Source organism: Tupaia chinensis, unplaced genomic scaffold (genome assembly GCF_000334495.1).
Source record: "Tupaia chinensis unplaced genomic scaffold, TupChi_1.0 Scaffold147880_1, whole genome shotgun sequence".
Lineage (NCBI taxonomy): Eukaryota > Metazoa > Chordata > Mammalia > Scandentia > Tupaiidae > Tupaia > Tupaia belangeri.
The window spans coordinates 265,276-286,767 of NW_006207730.1; the positions used below are offsets into that span (position 1 = coordinate 265,276).

Below are 21,492 nucleotides of genomic sequence, written 5' to 3' on the forward strand. Positions count from 1 at the left end.
CTGCCACTCTAGGCTCCTGAAAAGAGCCAAGCACTTCTAGCCTTGAGCCTGTGGGTGGAAAAAAGACAGGGTTCTTGTGGGACAGGGACTGCTCTGAGCTCTTGTGCTAAGTGGTGCTTGCTTACCACTTAGGGCAGGTCAATTTCTCTCTCTCTGGGCATGAGTAACATGGGGTATTATGTAGTTTGGGCTTGATTGCCTCTATGGGCCTTTTTATCTACACTTCTCAGAATCTATTTGCATCAACCATAAATTACATAAAATACATGCACTCACACATGCATCAAAGTCTTTGTTTACCTGCAGTGTTCTAGCACTTTCCTGCTTAGCCAAAGACATTTGGTTCAGGATGGATGAAGGAGGAAATAAGGCAAGTGTTACATTTTCTAGGTAACCAGAAGCTTTGCCACCTCCAACAGCTACCTTTTGTGCCAGCTTGGCTATTGAAGCCCAAGCAGCTGGCAGAAGCCCATGTCATGCAATTTGTCTTCAAACCTGTCATCTGCTTGCTTATGAATATTCTCATCCCATTTTCTATGATAACCTTGGCCCTCTGGTAAACTTACATCAGCCTAATTCCATACTGTGAATCTATTTTCACATTCTCTTAAAAGTAAATTAGTTCACCACTTTGCCAATGAGTTCATGTAACAAGGTTTCCAGCTACCTATTGCATCCTTCATGCTCCCTTCTCTCTCGAGTTCCTTGCCTCTGCCTTAAAATTTTTTTTCCCCATAAGGCATGTGCTTTTGCTGAAGAGAGAAAGCAAGATAGTGAGAGAAAAAGTGAGAAATCACCCTCTGGGGGTATGACAGTCCCTTCTCTATTCTCCTCCTGGGATTTTGGGCATGCAAACACAGGCACCAAAAGTGATCTTTGAGCCTCCAGGTCTGGGACTTGAACCATGGTTGGCCATGTAGGAGTTTAGCTCCTTAACTTCTGTGCCATCTGCTGGCCGCTAAGTTCCTTTTGAGGGTTTAGAATGAATATAGGGTCCAATGGGGATCCTATCACCCCTACACTCCCCTTCATGCCTGAAAAATAGGATAGGTGGCAGACTGTCCTTTGGTGACACAATTAGAAAGCCTTTTCCTTCTCTCCATATCCTTTTGCTTTAGAACCAGTTTTCTCTTGGATCTTCCCTCCCTACCTGAGAGACACCCTCACTCTCTGAAACCCCGAGTACCTAGATCTCTGTAATATGGTAGAAAGAAAGAAATCAGGAGTCATACTTAGAAGCTGGGGTGGGGGGAGGGGAACAGTAAGTTGCATAGTGGTTATGGTGCTGACTGTGGTTTGAGTCCTGGGGTCTGCAACTTGAACATCATGCTGGGTGCCTGTGTTTACATGCCCAAAATCCAAGGAGGAGAATGGATTGCAGTGTGACAATCCCCCCAGAGGGGTGATTTCTCACTGTCTCTCTGTTTCTCTCTGGTGAACATTATGTGCCTTATGGCAAAAACTTAAAAAAAAAAAAAAAAGGCAGCAGTAGCTCTGAGAAGCAGGTTGGCTCCTAAATTTTCTGTGGGGTGAAAGAAGGAGGACCTTGTCCACAGTAGAGACTTCACACATGATGATTGTTTGGTTCATTGGGTGGGTGACATAACTTGAGGGCTACCAGTTTTCTGGGTCCTGAAGGCCTGCTGCTTGGACAAGGTGGCAGGGAGATTCTTTGGAACACAAGAACTCTTTGGGCGATTGCTGTTTCCCACAGAAAAGGCCAACTTTTTTGTTGCAGAATACTGGCAGCCAAGAGGACAGGCATTACCATAAAAGAATGCAAATAGATGTCTCTGGGTTTTTCTCTAAGACCCTCAAAAATTTTGGTTACATATTAGCACTTCTATAGTTCTCTCTATACCTCAAATTCCACACAATGCTGTGGGGGTAGTGGAAAAGCTTTGGAGTTAGACCTGGCTGAAGTCTGTCTGTGACTTAAATTTGGTGAGCTCTTGGTCAAAGAACTTAGGCTCTATGAGCCTCAGCTAAACAATGGCATTTGTTATCTGTTCTACCTTCTTCACAGGATAAAAGAGACAGCACTTTAGAAACTTTAAGGAGAGGTTCTCATTGATTTCTGCTATAACACAGATATCCAAGGCACTTTATGGTAATTGGGGTCAGACACATGCCTAAAGTTTGCCTCACTTTGGGTTGCAAGGCTGTCATCAGCAACTAGAAAATGGAAGGCTAGCCCACTACGTCTTGCCCTGATCCTTGAAGGGCCAATAAGTGTGGCTTCTTAGAAAGGAAAGACACAGCTGAGATATAAGAACTTGTTCTTGGTAGATTTCAGCTGCATGAAGGAACTTATTCTGTATCTCTTCAGAAGAAAATAGGTTTCAAAAACTAGAGGAGTTAACTTTATAAAGCTAGCTCTCCTACCTAGAAACCCGGCTGGGCCCAGGCAGTTAGAAATAAGACTCTTGAGTGGACCTATCATATGATCCAGTGGGAAGCCTGGGGTTGTAGGGATGATTCTTTTGGACCTAAACTATGGGCAGACCTCCACTCAATACCTTAGATATTGACTTCTCCTGAGCTTGGCTTCAGGGAAGCAGCATGGGCATCTGTGGTGACTAAGATTGGCTATGGTTTCTGAAATCAAAGTGAATAAAGACTGTGTCAGTAAGGCATAAACTGCTGTCCTTTTAGATAAGGCCTGGCCTAAAGACCACTTGAACAAAATCCCTATGTTTTGTCCCCACCTCTTGCCCCTCCCAGGCCAGGTAGAAAAGCTCTGCCTTGCTAATGCCCAGGGATAGTCTAAGGATTGGGAATTTAGAAGGCTATCATAGTGGTTGCCTGTTAGAGTTGCAAATATTAGAACTAGAAGGGACTTTAAGAGGTCATCTGTTCCAACTCTTTGACCCTAGACACAATTCAATTAAGATTAGATGAGTAATATTTGTATTGCTTAATATATGGAAAAGTCTTTGTGCCCAGGTAATCTAAAGAATATTTCAGACCTACATGAGCATAGATCCCAAGTTAGGCACCTGTCTCAGACAGAGGTAGGCTCTGTGGAGAAAGAAGATAAAGTTATCATCAGGCTGGGAAAAGAGGGCAATTGAGAGGGAGACCCTAGGGCACAGCTGTAAACAAAGTGAGAGAAATGTGGCCCCAAGTACAGATTCAGGATCTCATGCAAGCATGATTGTGGCCATTCCCTGTGATCATTCCAAGGTAGAGTAAACTTCCCATCACTAAAGCCCAACAAGTCACAGAGTGGCTCTCAGCCTGAATGAGAAGTGTACTCTGACCCTCTGAAGGCCATAGTGCCAAGCAGCAAGAAGGCTTCCACTGCTAAGGTGCCCACTTGGCAGGTTTCTCCTCCTGTCATTACCACAAGAACCTGCCTTTCCCTCACTGGCCCTCTCCTTAGGCCGTGATGCTTCCTTCCCCCAACTACCTCACTCTCACCCAAAGGGGGAGCAGCAGTCCCTTTGGGGTCAGATATTCACCCCCAGAGCCTGAGGCATACAAGCCCTGAATCCTCATTTTAGTGCAACAAATGATCAATCTGACAACAGGGACCTCAGGGTTGAAGAGTCATGCTATAAGCCAGTCAACAGAGAGCTAAAGAATGTTCTGATTCATGTAAACCCTGGAACTCCATCAACTGTCCTGTTAATTCAAGGTCATTTTGGAAAGTCAAGCAGGCCTCGTCATCCTGGAGTCACTGGGGAATAAATAGCACTGGGGCAGTTCTCTCTGTAGCTGCAACCAATATACCTCACTCCACAGCAGCACTTAGAGGTTCTGGGAGTCCCGGCTCCCAAATCTGGGGCAGGGTCATGGGCATGAACCAAATGGGGGGAATCTAGGATGCAGGAGCTTCGCCCAGCCTGATGGCCCCAAAGAAGGTGGTGTGCTTGCTCATGTTGATAGAGATGTCAGCGTGCACCATCTTCACGGCAATCTTCTGCCGGGCCTTGAGGAGGCAAACACCTGCAGTATAGCAAGTGTTGTAGTTGGTCTTGCCTGTCTCGATGCTGCGAGTACACTGCAGGAAGGGCTTCTCATCCACCACGACCTCATAGCTGGCAAAGTCAGTGAAGTTGATGTAGTATACCTGAGTGAGAGGCAACAAGAAGGGATTGGGGAAGAGAGGAAAGAGAGGGTACGGGCCCTCCCCTGTGGTGAACAGACAGAACCTTCTAGATGAGCTATCAGTAAAACCTTCTAGAAGAGGTAGTGCTATCTGAAGGCATGCTAGTTGGCCAATAAGAATATCAGGTGACCGAACATACCTTTCTTACAATAGCACCATTGTAATAAACTCTAGGAAAGTAAGAACCATGTCTTATTCATCTCTGCACACACACACCCCAGCCTTGACATGAAGCACAGTGCTCTGTACATACTAGGTGTTCCATCAGTACCATGGACACAATTTCAAATGCCAAAGACTATTTGTAGATAAAATTAAGGCACTGAACTTCTCATTGATTCACAGTGTCCCTTCACCTACTACTTTAATGACTGAGGAGACATCCAGAGAGATGGAGAGCTATCCATCACAGATGAGAGAAAGACTTTGGAAGCGTAAAACCCAGGCCCTAACTTAACTTTGTGGCCAGAGAGAAGCACTTTCTTATGCTGAATGGCCTGGCAGCACGGAGATTTTCCTAGACTGAATGGGCTACTTCCAATTCTCTCTGAGGCATGGAAAAATATTTTTTTAATCTTTCACTACACTTATCTATCACACACTACCCAAAGCTTTGCTCCCCAGCACCACCAGAGTTTGGCCCATAGAACATTGGGGTTACACTCATGTGCCTGATGGGAGTTGGGACCCTCATCTGCCACCCTAAACTTTATGAAATGTTGGTCCTCCCATGGACTCTTCACGTGGGGTGGGAATAGTGTATTTGTATGCCATATAATCCTTGGGATGTTTGGCAAACCTAACAAATGCTTATTAACCCACTCTCTCTGACCACTGTCCTATAAGACCCATCTTGGCACCATAGTCCTATTCATCTACCTGTTTGCTGCTCGCCCCACAGATGCAACGACCTTAAGGTTTGTCTACCTCTAGCTCTGAGGAGCCACCCCACTGGAGGCAAACAGGGAGGTAAGAGTGGATGAGCACTGGCAGACTATGGGGATGGGCCCAGGACAGGAAAAGGACAAAAACAGGGAAAAGGGGCTGGGAGAAAGATAGCAAGAAGTAGGCAAGAATAATATGGAAACAGAAAGATAGAGAAACAAATGGGAGGAAAAGGAAGGAAAGACAGTCAGAAACTTTTTGAGGTGGAAAGAAAGTCCACAGGAGCACATTCATTATAAAGCCCAAGCTAGCAGTGTTGGGGAAGGGGTTCTCAGCAGCCCTGGACCTGATTTTCAAAGGATATGGTGAGATCAAGTCCAAGTTTTGTGGTAAAACCCAACAGCTCAGTGGCCCTAAAGGAGGGAATTGGCAGGGAGTGGAAGGGCCCTTTTTCAGAGTTTTTCAATGATATTTGGGTAGCAGGAGAAAACAAACCCCAAGGGATCTCCTTTTCTGCTTCCTTATTTCAATTCCCTCCCTCTGTGGCCCTCCCACTCCAATCACCCCCCAAAGCTGGACATTAGTCATTGGATGATCTTGGCTGGCTCAACAGTGCTCCTATGTGGCCTGTGCTGGGTCTGCATTCTGGATATAAGAAGAGTTAGGCCTAAGACCGTACTCACTTCTACCTGACTATAGATGAAGTAGGTGCCGTCCACCAGTACCTCCAGCTCCCCACTGCGGGGGTGTAGTTTAAACACCTTGGGGTTCATAGTGATGCGAGACCAGTCATTGAGCACTCCACCTGAAAGATCTCAGTATGAGAGAAGGCAGTCACTCAGTACATGTAAGAATAATATGGTCAATAGAAATTAGAAATACTAAGCATACACAGTCCCCACCCCTGTCCCAGTGCAACCAGGAAAGTTCAGAAGGCCAAGCCTTAAGAAGGGCATTTGGGAGGACCAACAGATGGCATAATGGTTATGTTGCTGGACTCCCATGTAGTCGACTGGAGTTCTGGACCCTGTGGGTTAAAACTCAGGCTAGGCACATGTGTGTGCCCAAGATCCTGAGAGAAGAATGGAAGAGAAGGAATTGTGGCATGGCCATCCCTCCTGGGGAGTGATTTCTTGCTTTCTGTCTCTGTCTCCATCTCTCTGGTGAGTGCACATGCCCTATACCAAAAAATATCTCTCTCTCTCAAAAAATATAAAGAACATTTGGAAGCACAGGTGTCTTATTTATAAAATAGCTTCCAGGCCTGCTTTAGGCTTCCTGTCTGTCTCCATCCCTCCTTTCCTGACCCCTTATCTAGGAGAACCTTTAACCAACACCTTCTAGCTGAAATTTAGATGGGCGGTAAGAGAAGAGTGGGCATGATGCCCTATTTTCTTTGTTGTCATGAGGCCTACACAGGCAAAATTCAAACACTGAGTGGCAGGCTAAGTCTTGTTCAATATTAGTTTCTCAGCCATAGCTCTGGATTCCCTCTCCTGTCTTATAGGTGCATGAATTTTCTCTTTCTCCTTAAGAGGTTCCTTTTGTTATGGCTCCTTTCTAAAAATTCCTTTCTAGAAAGCCTCCCTGGGCCCAGGAAACCATTGAAACCAATGAGCTATCTGAAGGACCTTAGGGATCAGGGGTGATCCAGGCTTCATGACAGCTGGAGTTAGTGACCACCAGTAACAAGGCCCAACAGTGGGAAGATCTTTATAAGAGCATAGGATTAACTTCTAGCCAGTGTTTTAATTACCCAGGAGGAAAGGTGAGTTGTCTTAGAGTTTAGGCACTCTTGGCAATGCCCTTGTGCTTTAGACCTGCCCCAGCTGGGTAGAGGGACAGTCACACAGCTTTGGCTTGCCAGTGGGAGCCAGCATGTGAGGGTAGAGGAAAAGTTTCCCTTTCCATCCTTCAGAAAGAGAGATGTGCCTTCCCACTACAGTAGGAGGAAGTCCAAGCTCCTGGGGCCTTTTCCCCTCTAAACCATGTGTTCTGTTTTTTTTTTTTTGAAGAATTATTTTATTGAACTTTATTAATTTATTTTAATTTGACCAAAGAGGGACAGAGTGAGAGAAAGAGAGGGAAAGTTAGAAAGCAAGCCACCAGGTCTGGGACTAAAGTAGAAAAGAAAGCCACCAGGTCTGGGACTCGAACCATGGTCAGCCATGTGGGAGTCCAGTGCCCTTAACCACCATGCTACCTGCTAGCACCTAAGCCATCTGTTCTTTACCCAAGAAATTATGTTTTGAATGTCCATCCTTGGCCAGTTTCAGGTCTGCCTGTTTGAGGTGTGAGGAAACAGGACTCCTGGAAAAGGTAGGCTTCTTTCCTCAAAGTGATAAGTGAATGGGATAGGAGTTAGAAGGAGATGCCCTGGGAGCCAGCAGATGGCATAGCGGTTATTTTTCGCTGGACTCCCACATGGTCGACTGTGGTTTGAGTCCCAGACCTGGTGGCTTGGAACTCACACTGGGTGTGTGTGTTAGTGAGCCCAAGATCCCAGGAGGAGAATGAAGGAAAAGAGAATTGTGGCATGACCATCCCCCTTGGGGGGTGATTTCTCACTTTCCCTCTCACTTTCTCTCTCACTCTCTGGTAAGTACATGTGCCCTAAGGGGGGAAAATACTTTAAAAAAAGAAAAAAGAAGATCCCCTGGCTCTGTCCCTTCAATGGATTACTCTGCATGATGTCCTCCTACCACTGACCCTAACACTTCTTCTGGTGGGACTTTTAAAGGTAAGCACAGACTACTACTGAGCATTGGCCCAGAGGGGCTAGAAATGGTCTTGTTACATGATAGTGAGGTGAACTTGGTACTGCTGGCACAGAACAAATACTAAGGTCACCTATTCAGACACCCAAACAAATCTATTTCCTACCTGTCTCAGAACTCTCTAGATAAATGGTGATCATGGCCCAACCAGGGCCCCGAGGCCTATGGCACCTGGTCCCCAGCAAAACTGTTTGGGTTTTGGTGCCATTATGTTCCTATTTACACTTCTGAGGCTATTAAGTCAGGCATCTAGGTGGCAATCAGGGGAGTAGCTAAGTCTAATCATTAAGGAAACTAAGTACTTCCAGTTCAGGACTGACTAGGTGCTTAGAAGGTGTCCCCATGCAGCAGGTTTCTTAACCTTCATTTACTGTTTGTGCACTCCAAGCTCTGGAAGCATCTGGCATCTTGGCTAGCTTGCTGCCTCCCAAGGCTGGGGGAATGAATCCTGGGGGATTCATGTAGTTTAGATTTTATGCACTCTGGGGACTGGACATTATTTCAAAGCACTGTCCTTTAATGAATATTTGTGCCTCTTTGGGGAAGAAAATATACCTAATCATTCAGTGGAGTGTACACAGACATCACTGGAGTAGTATAGTGCAGGAAAAATAGGTAGACAGATGTAGCTTTGAATTCCAGTTTCTACATGTAACTATGAAAAGCTTGGGCCAGTTAACTGAGCTTCAGTTTCTGTAAAAAAGAGCTAATACCTACCTCATGGGGTGATTATAAGGATCAAATGAAATAAAAGACAAAGCATATTGAAAAATCTAAAGTGCTATACAAATATAAGGCAATACGATATATTATGGTATTATACAATCTCTCTGGGATTCTGCTTCCCCATCTTTTTTTTTTTTTTTCGGAGAGGGTTTTGCTATAGGGTGCGTGCGCTTGCCAGCCAGCCAGAGAGAGACAGAGAGACAGAAAGCGAGAAATCATCCCCCAGGGAGGATGGCCATGCCGCAATCCCTTCTCCTCCATTCTCCTCTCAGGATCTTGGGCATGCACGCACAAGTGCCCGGTGTGAGTTTTAAGCCACTGGGTCCGGGATGCAAAACGCGGTCCACTACATGGGAGTTCAGCGACATAGCCATTATGCTAACTGCTGGTCCCTGTTTCCCCATCTTTTAAATGCAGAGATTACCTTAGATCAGTGTTTCTTGGCTTCATTAAACACGTTTTCCCTTTCAATAGATACTAACAGCTCATACTCCTTAGGGATTCTAACATGGTCCCTTTTCTGAGAGAAATACTCCCTCAACTCATCTTCTGTATACATTCATCAGACAAGAAGAATTGAATTTTATGCACTTTTACCTTCTCTAACTTGTGTTGTGAAAATGTTTATTAAACTACACACATTTCCCTGGCAATTCCAATATAACCTTCATCCCCCAAGTATCCCTGTGCTAGATAATCTCTTAAATCCCTGTCAACTTCCTCATCAGTGATTCTAAATGCCATTTGGATGTAGCAATTGGTCTTTGTGGAAGCAATTACTCAGGATAGCCAGCAGAGGGCATGAAGAAGTGAACAATATCCCCTTCTGACAAGGGTACCTCTGGGGCCTGGGAAGAACTAGGCTGGGTGATTATTTGACGTAGGCTGAGGATGAAGGAGGGGAGAAGTCGCTCTTAGGAGAGAGCTTACTTTGATTCTTACCATTCTTGACTTGAATCGCTGACCCTTGACCTTGTAGATGCACCACAGCTGGCTGGGAAGATAAGAACAGAGAGTAGTCATTGTGAGTAATGACTGCTTACTCAGCCACGGGCTCCTGTTTCTACCCCTGGTTTCTAGTCTCCTTTTGTATCCCAATTCTGACCCCTCTCCTTTTCTTGGGATGTTAGGGACTATATTTCTAGTAGAGGGTAATAGGATTTTGTAGCTCTGGTACTTCCTAGCTGTGTAACCTCAGCCAAATGTAATACCTGTGAGCCTCATTTCCCTAACTGTAAAATGGAGATTATAAGACTTTCTGATCTGGCCTCTCTTATAGGGATGTCTGAAGATCAAATGAGGTGATGGATATAAAATTGCCCTGCAAGCAAGCCATCAAGCACTGTGCAGCTGTGATTTTTATTTATTTTTTTACTGTGATCAAACAGCTGTAGTGAGGGAGGCTGAAATGAGACAAGGCAAGGCCACAGAACTTGCCAATAGAGGCAAATTATGAAGGTCAAAGACTAAGAAGGAGCCCTTAGGCCATTAATGCAGAAGCCCCAGGTTGGGCTTGGCCTGGAGCTGGTTGGCTGTTTTTCAAGGACATGTTCTTAAATGTCTTAGCTCTGGATCCCAGGTGATCTGAGTGCCGACAAGGTGTCTGGAGTTAACTGGGGAGTTGGGAGGCCCAGGTGAAGAGGCCTGACTGGCAGCTCATTTCCGCTGACTACTGAGCCCTGGTGTGGTTACCCTCTGTCTACTGTGGAATGAGTAAAAATGGTCCTGGCATGACCCTTAGCTAAAAGCAGGCCCTGGGGCAAAGCTTTTCTATTCACAGAAATAGGAGGGAGCTGTGAGTGAAAGACCTCAAAACCTCTAGGGTGTCCTCACAAGATAAAGCCTCAGGAAATTTAATAGGGAGTCAATTTAAAGGTGGCACTAGCTTGTGGCCTTCCCTTCTCCCCAGGAAGAAAGCAGTCCCAGCCAACCTGGTTTTCTCGAGTTCCAGCTTTATCAGCAGCACCTGCAAAATAGGACAAAACAATCAGAGGGCTTTCCTCTTTCTACTTCCTTTTTTCCTTCCTTCAATAGCCAGTGACAGTCAGCCTCACTCCCTGCAGCCAACCCTGGCTGAGCTTTAGTCTCCAGGCTTAGAGCTGGAAAGAGTTGGAGTGCAATGTGGGACCTTTGGAGGAGAGAGGATTCCTCTTCTTTCTCTTTTCTATCCTTGATCTTCATCTGCAATGATCCTAGCACCCAGCAGGGAAACTGGCCTCTTTCTAATACTGACCCAGGCAGGCTCCACTGAACACCCATGGAGAGTGATGTCACTGTGTGTGACCAGGGACAATGGTACTTGCTTTGCCAGCCTTTTGCTCCCCTTTTATGAATTTTCTTCATAGAGCCCACTGCCATTTGTAAATGTCTTGTTTCTTTTAATTGTCTATTTCCTCCCCTAGGATATAAATTCTGTGAAAATGGGGACTACTTATCAATCTATCTCTTTTCACACAGAAAGTACTCAATGTTTGTGAAATGACTGGGCGAAAAAAATCCCAACTCTCTCTCTTGTGGCCATGGTAATACTCCTTAGCTCTGTTTGAATTTTAAGCTAAAGAATCTGAGTCTTGTTGCAGAATTCTTAGACCTAGAGAAATAAGCTGTGAAGAGTCCACTTCTCTGAAGTCCTAGGTTATAGGAGGGGAGCAAGAGAAAGAAATCACAACTGACATAAGCTCAGCAGTCTAACTCCTGTCAACTGCTATTAGGCAGGTTTTGGTATGCATCTAAGCTTTCCAAATGCCATTCTTGAGCCCAAAGAGAAAGATGCAGGGGGATGAAATTGTATTTGAATGGGCAGTGTGGTGGGGTAAGGATATAGTGCAAGATGTACTTGGTTCCTGGAGAGCATAGCCTTGGTGCCTGAGTTATCTACAGCCTAAGTGACTCATAAGTTTCTAATTTCTTGACCATCAATGACTAACTATCTGCCTCTATGAGAGAGGCACTTCAGAGTTCATGGGATGAAACTATCCCAGGGCTTGTTGTTTTGTTCATTCCCCAACATTCCTCACCATAGCCTATTTTCATGCAAGCATCATCGTATGGTAATCTAAAGCAGACCAAATCCATCCCACCTAAGGCCTCTATCTTTAGATTATATGAGTTTACTGGCTCTCCACAGGGAGGCCGAGGATTAGGAAGGGCTTGTGATGGAAGGGTGGAGAAAGTGTAAGGACAGGTGACCTGTTCTTAACAGCTTGGTACAAACAAGAAGCTGGTGCAGGCCAGGCCTTACTAGCTTGTCCAGTTCCTAGCTCTGTACTAGGCTTGGAGACTAGCATTCCTTACTGCACCCAAACCCCATCACTGCTGTTTGAAACTCCTCATAGGATTACCTACTCTTGCTCTCTTACAGTACTTGTAAGGTACCTAGGTGGGTGGAGAGACATAGGAACTCACCAGAAGGTCCCTGGAGGCCAGGAGGTCCTTGAGGACCTGGAGGACCAGGAGGACCGGGTGGTCCCATAACAGTTGTTCCTGGAATCCCTGGAATTCCTGGAATCCCTGGGGGTCCCTGGGGTCCTGGCGGTCCTGGAGGTCCTGGGGGGCCATTGGGCCCAGGAGGCCCTGCTTTCTTTCCTAAAAAAAACAGGATTTGGTATTACATTTGTAGTTAGTTATTGTCAGGAGTATGCTGTCATGAATACTAGAGATTTCTGATGACATAAACTCAACCCTCTGGGGGTTCTGGCTAAAGATCTTAAAACCATTATCACAAGTCTGTCTGTTTCTTCCCTCGAACCCCATTTTGTGAATAAGCATTTGCAGAGCTAGGTTTGAGGACATAGAAATAAATAGGTCTCAAGGAGCCAAGTTTATAGAGCCAGCAGGTGGCATGGTGGTTAAGGCATTGGACTCCCACAAGGCTGACCAGGGTTCAAGTTGCAGACCTGGTGGCTTGCTTTCTCAACCCCCCCCCCCGTCTCTCTCTGTTCAATTAAAAAAATAATGATGAGGGGCCAGCAGGTGGGGTGGTGATTGAGATGTTGGACTCCCACATGGCGGACCACGGTTCAAGTCTGGGACCTGGTGGTTTTCACTTTCCCTTTCTTTCTCTCTGTCTCTCTCTTGTCAAAATAAAAAATAATAATAACAAATAAAGGTAAATAAATAAATAATTCTTAAGTCTTTTGGGGCAGACATAGTCACAAGATAGTGGAAGTGCTACATTAGTGGTAGTGGCTTCAATGCTGAAGAGGTCAGGGAAGGCTTCAAAAAGGTTACATTTCAGCTGAGTCCAAAGGATAAGAACCACCAAGTGATCAGATCTATGAGACATTCTGTGTGTGTGTGTGTTTTCAGAACTAGGCTATTTTTGACAAATACGGGGCTTTCATATTTACTGCCCAGTTTGGGGGACTTGCTAAGGATAACAGGAGATAGCTCAACAGTCTGACCTTAGGAACAATATCAGCTTAGTAAGGTTCTCATCAGAGTCAGGATATGTAGGAAATGGGGGCTGGGATGGAGGTGGTACTAGTTTGAATGGGAAATGGAAAGCAGTTTTAGAGATGATTAGAAAGGAGGGGAAGAAGGAGGGAGAGGGAGAAAGAGGATTGGGGGTGGAAAGAGAGTGAGTACTTGAGAAATAGGAAAGAAAGGGAGGCAGAGGGTAAAGAAAGCTGAAGAAGAGGCAGCATATTTTGTTTTCTCAGCTGACCTCTCTAAACTGTATTTTTAAAGACTCTGGGAAAGGAAATTCTGCAAACTTTCTTGGCAACATGTTCCAATGTTTATCACTTCTCAGTTCTCACTATTAGGAAGTTCTTCCATATATTTAACTGAAATCCCTCCTTGTGGCTGTGGAGGCTCTTACTCTGTTTGTTGTATAGGTAAAGAAGAATAGTTATATCATATATAATAATAACTCCCATATACTCAAAGACATTAAGTCACCTATTGACCTCCATTTTTATGGGCTAAATAATCCAGTTTCCCAGTCTTTCCTCGGAGGTCCTATTCTCAAATGTATTATTAATCATGCCCACTAACTCCTCCCCCTTTCCTTCTCACTATCCTTCCAGAACAATATTGGCCCCATTTTATACCTTAGTTCTTCCAACATTCCCACCAGGATGTGGGATGGGAATGGGATTATGTTAAGTGAGTCATAAACAGGGTCTTGAACCAAAGTCCCTAGCTCCTCCTATTGACTTCTTGTGATCTGCACAACCCCACTAGAGGACTGCAGGTCATTATAGGTAGGTGTCATCTTCTTCCCTTCACCACTTTCTCATAACTTGTAGAAGTCCCAGGAAATCTTTTATCAGACTTTATCACAATGTTTTCATCTTTTAAAATCTTTTAAATAAAACATCCTCTAATCTCACTTAAAAACCTTACTGACTCCACACTACCCAGTCATAAAAAACAATGAGACCCTGACATTTGATACAAAATGGACAAATATGGAAGACTTACTGCTAAGCGAAACAAGCCAGACTATGAAAAAGACAGACTTCGTATGTCTCCCCCCCATTAATATATACCAAATGTCTGCACTCTATAGCAGGGGGTATAGTAGGCAGGGAGAGCAACTATAGATACTAGAGATAGTAAGGATAGGGGTAATATTGGGGTGGGTAATAGGGAAAGGGAGGGAGGGGAACAGGGGAAAAAAAGTACGTTAAATTGACACCAAAATGAAAAGTTGTGGATGATAACATATATGGTAATATCCTTGTCTTGACTGATATATAATATATTTGTGCTGAGAAAAGCTATGTTGTACACTGTTAAGATGTACACTAATTAAATGAAAAAGCAAAAACAAAACAAAAGAAAAACCTTATTGACTCCATCTCCCTGCTCCCCAGAGTCTTAGGCAGGAAGATCCTATACTAATTTATCAGGTCCTCCTTTATGGATAATGCCCAAGAAACCGAATACTCACAGCAATACCACTCAAGACTCCAGTTGTCTATGCCTAACCACATCTGAATTTGGAATAAAACAATAGGGCCATTGCGGGGGCTTCTTTCCCAGGGAGGAAAGAATGGAAGGTCCAGAGAGTCTCTCTCTAAAGGAGTCCCTATAGCCTTAACACCCAGAGACAGAAGATTTAAAGTTTCCCCTGCATTTAGCAACAAAATATTGGATCTACTCAGTTTCTAGATCTGGCCAATTTCAAGATGCTAAACAGGAAAACCATCTCCCTTCAGATTTGGGCAGCTTCCAAGTCAGGCTTATTCAATGCTCAAGTTTCAATTCTAGCAAGTATAGTGGAAAGAACACAGAATCTGTACTCAGGAGATAAAGATGTAAGTCCCAGCTCTGCCGCAGATGCACTTTGGGCAAAAACCTTCCTTTCCTTGAGCCTAGTTTCTCCATCTGTGAAATGAGGGGCTTGGCCTCCATGATTGCTCTTAACTTTTAAGACTGAGGTTCCATAAGGAGGACTGACTTACTCCTGGCCATTAGGAAACTTTCCTAGCCTGATTTTAAGGTTTGCTTCTCACCTTTTATTTTCTGGATGTTGTAGAAACAGAGGATCATGCATATTAGGCAGTCCTGTGTCTCAACATTTTAGGGCCTAACAGTGACATTTTAGTTAGAGAGTGCTCTGTGGGCAGCACAAACTTCAGCTTTGAGAATGTCAGTCTCCTGTAATTGCTAATGTTATTTTAGAAGAATTATCCAGAAATTCCTCCAGCCCAACAGAATAATGATTGCAGTGTAAATAGAAAATGCTCACTTATGAAACTGTTAGAAGGCATTTGAGAAAATGCTCTTGCTGTGATACAGTTGTGTAGTTGGTCCTCTTTGCTTTTCTGCAACCAGGTTTATGCAAGTATGCATTTCATACCTGCAACTTACAGAAAATTGGACCTAGAAAAAGATCCTCAAATGTACAGAATGATGCTTGGACCAAGAGAATGACTTTAGAGGATTGGATGCCCTCTCCAGATTTTATTATTATTATTATTAATATTAATTTGCTACAGATGCATGCTCTTACTGAAGAGAGACAGAAGAAGTGAGAAAGAACTCCCCCCCACCCCCCACCGGCCAGGGTGATGGCCATGCCAAAATCCCTTCTCTACCATTCTTTCAGCATTTTGGGCATGTACACATATGCACCTGGCATTTCTCAAGCTGCTGAGTCAGGGACTTGAACCACACAGTTAGCCACATGAGATCCAGCTGTGTTAACCACTATACCACCAGCTGCCCATAGATTTCCTTACTTTAACAGAACACTTTATGGTATAAAACTCAGAGAACTCAGAGGCACTTTTACTTAGAAAGTTACCCTGTACAGTCTTAGGTGAAAAAAATAAACATTTTCCTTTTAAAGATAAACTTAATTAATGGGCATTTCCCTAACCTTTTAGCTAAGTCCAAAATGCTGAAAGAACAACCAAAAGTGAGAGAGTGTTGTGGGAAGAGGAAAGTTCCATCAGAGGGTGAAAATTAAGTGAACTCAATTTACCTCTTCAGCATGTGCCTAGTCACTGTGTTCAAGGAACTCTGTTATTAAATGGCTTCTAAATAATTTTCAGCCCAAGTGAATGTTTAAGGTCTAGTGCATTGTCATCCCAATAATGTCTCATACACGAGGTAGCAGTGCCAGGAAATGATCCTGTTGTAAAGGGATATAACAAGAGTTCAGAAGTATACACTTGAAAATTAAATTTACTTTCTTAGAATACAGAATATCTTGGTGGTAGATGCCCAGGACCTGCATAGAAAGTATTATTCACTGACTCCAGCTCTCTGGCTGTTTTCCATCCTTGCTCATCTCAGGCCTTCAGGAGGCTGGACTATTCCTCAGCTTCTTTATGACTGGGACACAAGTTTTCCATGTGGACCATGGCAACTTAAGGCACCAGAGTACCTTAGTACTCCAAGAAATGGCAGGGTGCAGTTGAAGCTAGTCATTTTGGCCTAGTCTGAGGTTGATAATCTATTCTATTATATAAAGCTTCATAAATTTTACCAGACAGAATAATTTCATTTAAAGCATCTTAATGAAAAATCATTAGTTTTACTCTATTTTCCTCCGAGGTCAGTCAGATCCAGAAACAAACAGGTATGTAAGCTCATTTTATAGTTGATATTTTAGCACTAAGGAGTGGACCATATTGCCTGCCCTTGGGCTAGTACAATGGAGACTGCAAGTATTCTGGAGGCTCATGATGTAACCATGGCACAATGGAAGTGCCCAACTAGAAGTTTCTTTGAGGAGACTGAAAGGTCAGTATAATACTCTAGCCTAGTTTTTCCATTACAGAGAATATGAAATTAAATCCTCAAAGCAAGAAATACCTTCTCTAACTATATAGAAAATTGAGTAACAGGTTTTAGGTGAATAAATAGGGTACTATCTCTAAGTAGGTAGTATAGCTAGTTCCTACAAGTTGTCTTGGAATTCATTCATACCTAATCACTGCTTTGATAAAGGAGGGGAAAAAAGAGAAAAAAAGGTCAGGGAAAAGAGTAAGGAAGAATGAAGGAAAGAGATATGAATTTAATTGTATGGAAGAGAGAACAAGAAAAAAAAAACAACCTTTTATATGTTGCTAGAGCAGCAATTCTATCTTTCATGGATCATATTGAAGAATGATTTCTTATTCTTTAGAAACTACAATACTCGAGGCTGGCAGGTGGCATGGTGGTTACGGGCACTGGACTCCCACATGGCTGACCATGGTTTGAGTCCCAGACCAGGCAGCTTGCTCTTTCATGCTCTCTCTCTCACTCTGTCCCTCTTTCATCAAATTAAAATAAATAAATAAATAAATAAATAAATTTAAATAAAATAGTTCTTAAAAAAAAAAAAACTACAATACTCAAGGGACCAGCAGTTAGCGTAATGGCTATATCACTCGACTCCCATGTAGAAAAACCTCTTAAAAAAATTCAATACTCAAGAAGATTCATGTGATTAAATTTGAATAAAATAATGATGACAAATGTTCAAAGAATATAATAATAAAAACTTACTTCCTTGATTATTTTCTTCTAATTTTAGGAAATTTTAGGAAAGACGTGGCATGAGAGCAATTTTATGAAATCAGGAGTTTGACTTACCCTTTTTCTTGTTTTTAACTGGACCTATTAGAAAAAGAAAATGGAACATTAACTCACTGGAAAGTAACAGAAAATGTTTATTCTCCAAGACAGTCACTAGGACCCCAACCTCCTCAGGCTGATTTCTCTTTTTGGCCATTTAACCCTTTCTTTTTAATTATTATTTATTGTTTTATTTATATACATTCAAATGCTATACATCATTTGGCTTGCAAAGAGAATTTATCCAATATGAAATATACCTCAGACCAGTCCAGTTGAGAATACTCTATATGTTATCATCAACAGGTAATAAACCATTGCTGTGTCCCACAAATGTCTTGCCTCTCTATTTCCCCCCCTAATTTCCTTCCCTATACTCTTCCCCTCTTCCACTCTTTTTCCACACTGTCTCAAGTGTCCATAATTATTTTCAATGCTTTTATGTTCTTCAATCTTTCAGTCTCTACCATAGAGTGTGACCAGTCAGTATATATTAAGTGGAGACATATAATATCTTTCATAGCCTGGCTTGCTTCACTCAGCAATAAATCTCCCATATCTGACCACTTTCCATCAAATGCCAGGGTTTTATTTTTTAAGGTTGAATAGTATTCCATAGAGTATATGTGCCACACTTTTTCAATCCATTTATCTTTTCTTGTACATTTGGGTTATTTCTATGTCTTAGCCACAATAAACACTGATGTGCGTGCACTTTTCCAACTGAACATCCTCCTGTCCTTTGGGTAGATACCCAGGAGTGGAATTACTGGATCCTATGGTAGTTCTATTTGTAGGTATTTGAAGAACCTCTGTATTGTTTTCCACAGTGGCTGGACCAATTTACATTCCCACCAACGGTGTATGAGAGTTCCCCTTTCATCACAACCCCGCCAAAACTTATCAGTTTTTGTATTTTTAATCTTTCCTCAGGCTGTTTTCTGACTACTGAGGCCACAAAAATTACAAAAAAGATTCTTCTCTTGGAAGAAAAATCTTTCAGCCTCAGTCTTTGGGGTGAGGCAATAGGTACTTCCTCATAGAGATGAAATACCCAGAAATGCACTACTCAACAACCTTAGGATGGCATTCCATGAATTCTGCAAGTCCTGAGGTTGAAGAGCCATGCATTCAGGTGAGGATTTGAGGTCTCCTGTGTTGAAGCTGATAAGAAGACAGTGTTATTTTCTTAGAAGGAGCAAAGCAGTAGCAGTCTACCTTTTTTTTAAAAAAAATTTAAGAGTGATTTATTATTAAGAAGATGATCAAATTGCTAATGAATAAAAGGATGAAAGATGACGAGTGTTATAGAAAATCAGCACTAAATAATTTTCAAATATAATTATGAATGCAAATTAACATGTATCTCAGAATATCTTACCCTAATATCATTTCCTCCTGGTAAAATATCCAAAGCAGGGCATTTTTCATTAAATACTATTTTGTTTCTGATTCTTTATAGAAATATTTTAAAAAGTAAAGGAAGCATATTTTTAAGTATCCATACTGAACTCATTTAACTTTTGACTCCTATTATGTATAAATAACTAAAGGATTAATTGATAATGCAATATGAAATATAAAAATAGCAATAGCACTTACTTAATTCTTACTGTGTACCAGATAATGTTGAATAGCAGTTTGCTTTTAGTCACTCCCTTATGATTTGCACAGGTCTCCTGAACAAACCCTGCCTGCACAAACTTCCCTGGCAAAATAACTTTGTGTGCAATAGTAGGTATTATGTGCAGGATATGTTTTAGGTTGGGTAGAACAATTTGTTAGTTATTTAAACAATACAGCCATATATAATAATACACTCGTGTGTGTGTGTGTGGGGGGGCACATGCACTCCCATTTTAACTTACCATAAGTTAATAGACACTTTGAAAAAAGTATCAACAGTTTCATCAACAGTGTAATCTCTGATGAAAAACCAAGCATTTTCCTGGGAATTACTTTTAAAAAATTTACCACAGGGTATGTACCCTTGCAAAGAGAGACAGAGAAGGGGAGACCCCCCCACCACCACCATGAGACATGATCATGCTGCAGTTCCTTCTTCATTTCTCCATTCTGTCAGGATTTGGGGCATGTAAGCATACATACCCAGCATGTTTTTCAAGCTGTCAGAGCCAGGACTCCAACCCTGTGGTTGGCCATGTGAGTTTCAGCTTCCTCAGATATTAGGCCATAGAGATGGCTCGGGAATTATTTTTAAGGAAAACAAGTCTGATTAATTGAGGTAACTCAGAAAACTCAAGGTTTTTCTAATATAGTTAAGTAACAACCACTCTCTAGACACATACAGTTTAGGTCTCTGACAGTCATTTTTCCCTTTTAGGGATTCAATTCTATAGATGGATTTGAATTTCTTTAGATAAAGGTATTTAAAATCTGTTCCAAACTCCCACAAAGTCACTGTGGTACATTAAGCCACTGTGGGACCAGCAGATAGTATAATGGTTATATTTCTGGACTCCTACATGGCTGACCCCAGTTCAAGTCCCAGCCTGGCAGCTTGAAATTCACGCTAGGCACATGTGCATACATGCCCAAAATCCTGAGAGGAAAATGGAGGAGAAGGGTTTGCTGTGTGGCTAAACCCACTAGGGGGTGATTTCTCATTTTCTGTCTCTCTGTCTCTCTCTGGTGAGCACACATACCCCATAACAAAAATCTCTCCAATTTAAAAAACAAACAAACAAACAAACAAAAAACAAACATCAGTGACTTAGGAGCTTACAAAAAGAATACCAAGAATTCATATGTTATTTTATAGTTTATAAAACATATTTCCAGCCCACTTCCATCTCTAGACCCCTAGCCTAAGGGACACTGAGGCAGGGCCCCCTGCCACAGCTCCAGCCCCAGCACTCCCAAGTCCAGAGACTTCTATCTCTGTCAGCCAGGACCACCCTCAGCTCTACAGCAGACCCCACTTCCATCTCCAGACCCCTGGCCTAGGGGACACTGAGGCAGGGTCCCCTGCCCCAGCTCCAGCCCTGGCACTCCCAAGCCCAGAGATCTCTATTTCTGTCAGCCACGTAGGCTTCTTTTCCCCCTTCTCCTCTTCTTTCATTTGTAAATTTTGCACTGTTCCTTATCACACAGGACCGCCCCCAGCTCTACAGCGGACCCCACTTCCATCTCCAGACCCCTGGCAAAATTGTGCACGACTTTTTCTTTATTCTCCTTCTTATTTGGTCCTCTCTTCCTCTTCCTCCGTCCTCCCAGATGGTCTAGATAGGTCTAGAATCACAGTTCTGAAATATTCTAGTATTGTAAGACTCCCTGGGTCCTCCCTTTTACTGAACCACCTGTGAAAAAGGAGGTACTGTTCATCAGACACTTGAATAGAATACTCCTCCTTGGACCACTTTGCTAAACACAACAGAAGAGAGACTTCAGTCCACAGCAAAAGGGAAACACACTTGCTCCTAGTGGAAGAAACATTCTCCTAAAAGGTATTCCACAGTGAATACATCTCCCAATAGCTAGAAGTAGAAGAGTCTCAGATCTGAATAAACCAGGAAATATGTCTCCATCTAAAGAACACAGTGACTCCCTTCCATTTCTTGAAAAAAACAGAGGACATTACCAAAATGTCAGAGAAAGAATTTAGAACATTCATGGTGACCAAATTCTATGAGTTGGAACAGAAAAAAGACAACGAACTATAGGAAATTAGAAAGTCCTTCCATGGTATGAAAGAAGAAATGGACATGCTAAGAAAGAATCAGATGGAACTATTAGGGATGAAGTCTGTAATACAGGAAATCAAAAACTCTCTCAAAAGTATTAAAAGTCGGGAACCAGCAGTTAGCGTAATGGCTATGTTGCTGGACTCCCACATAGTCGACCACGGTTCACATCCCGGACCCGGTGGCTTAAAACTCACGCTGGGTTCGTGTGCGTGCGTGCCCAAGATCCCGAGAGGAGAATGGAGGAGAAGGGATTGCGGCGTGA

The 21,492-nt window shown here is 42.9% G+C and overlaps 1 protein-coding gene across 1 annotated transcript; it reads right to left on the reverse strand.

Annotated features, from left to right (window-relative positions):
• Nucleotides 1–1,428: 1,428 nt before the first annotated feature.
• EDA (ectodysplasin A) lies at nucleotides 1,429–17,560 on the reverse strand. The gene is made up of 6 exons (XM_027768864.1): nucleotides 17,542–17,560; nucleotides 11,908–12,087; nucleotides 10,434–10,468; nucleotides 9,445–9,496; nucleotides 5,689–5,804; nucleotides 1,429–4,075 (listed from the first exon to the last, which is right to left on the reverse strand). The coding sequence occupies exons 2-6, from the start codon at nucleotides 11,972–11,974 to the stop codon at nucleotides 3,824–3,826; spliced, it is 522 nt and encodes a 173-aa protein (XP_027624665.1). The 5' UTR covers nucleotides 11,975–12,087; nucleotides 17,542–17,560; the 3' UTR covers nucleotides 1,429–3,823.
• Nucleotides 17,561–21,492: the final 3,932 nt, after the last annotated feature.

Coding starts and splice junctions, on each gene's coding strand:
- EDA (XM_027768864.1), bottom strand. CDS start 11,974: ATGGGACCACCCGGTCCTCCTGGTCCTCCAGGTCCTCAAGGACCTCCT. Junction 9,497..10,433: donor CTGGAACTCGAGAAAACCAG/GTTGGCTGGGAC, acceptor TTATCTTCCCAG/CCAGCTGTGGTGCATCTACA. Junction 4,076..5,688: donor CCTACTTCATCTATAGTCAG/GTAGAAGTGAGT, acceptor CCTCTCACTCAG/GTATACTACATCAACTTCAC.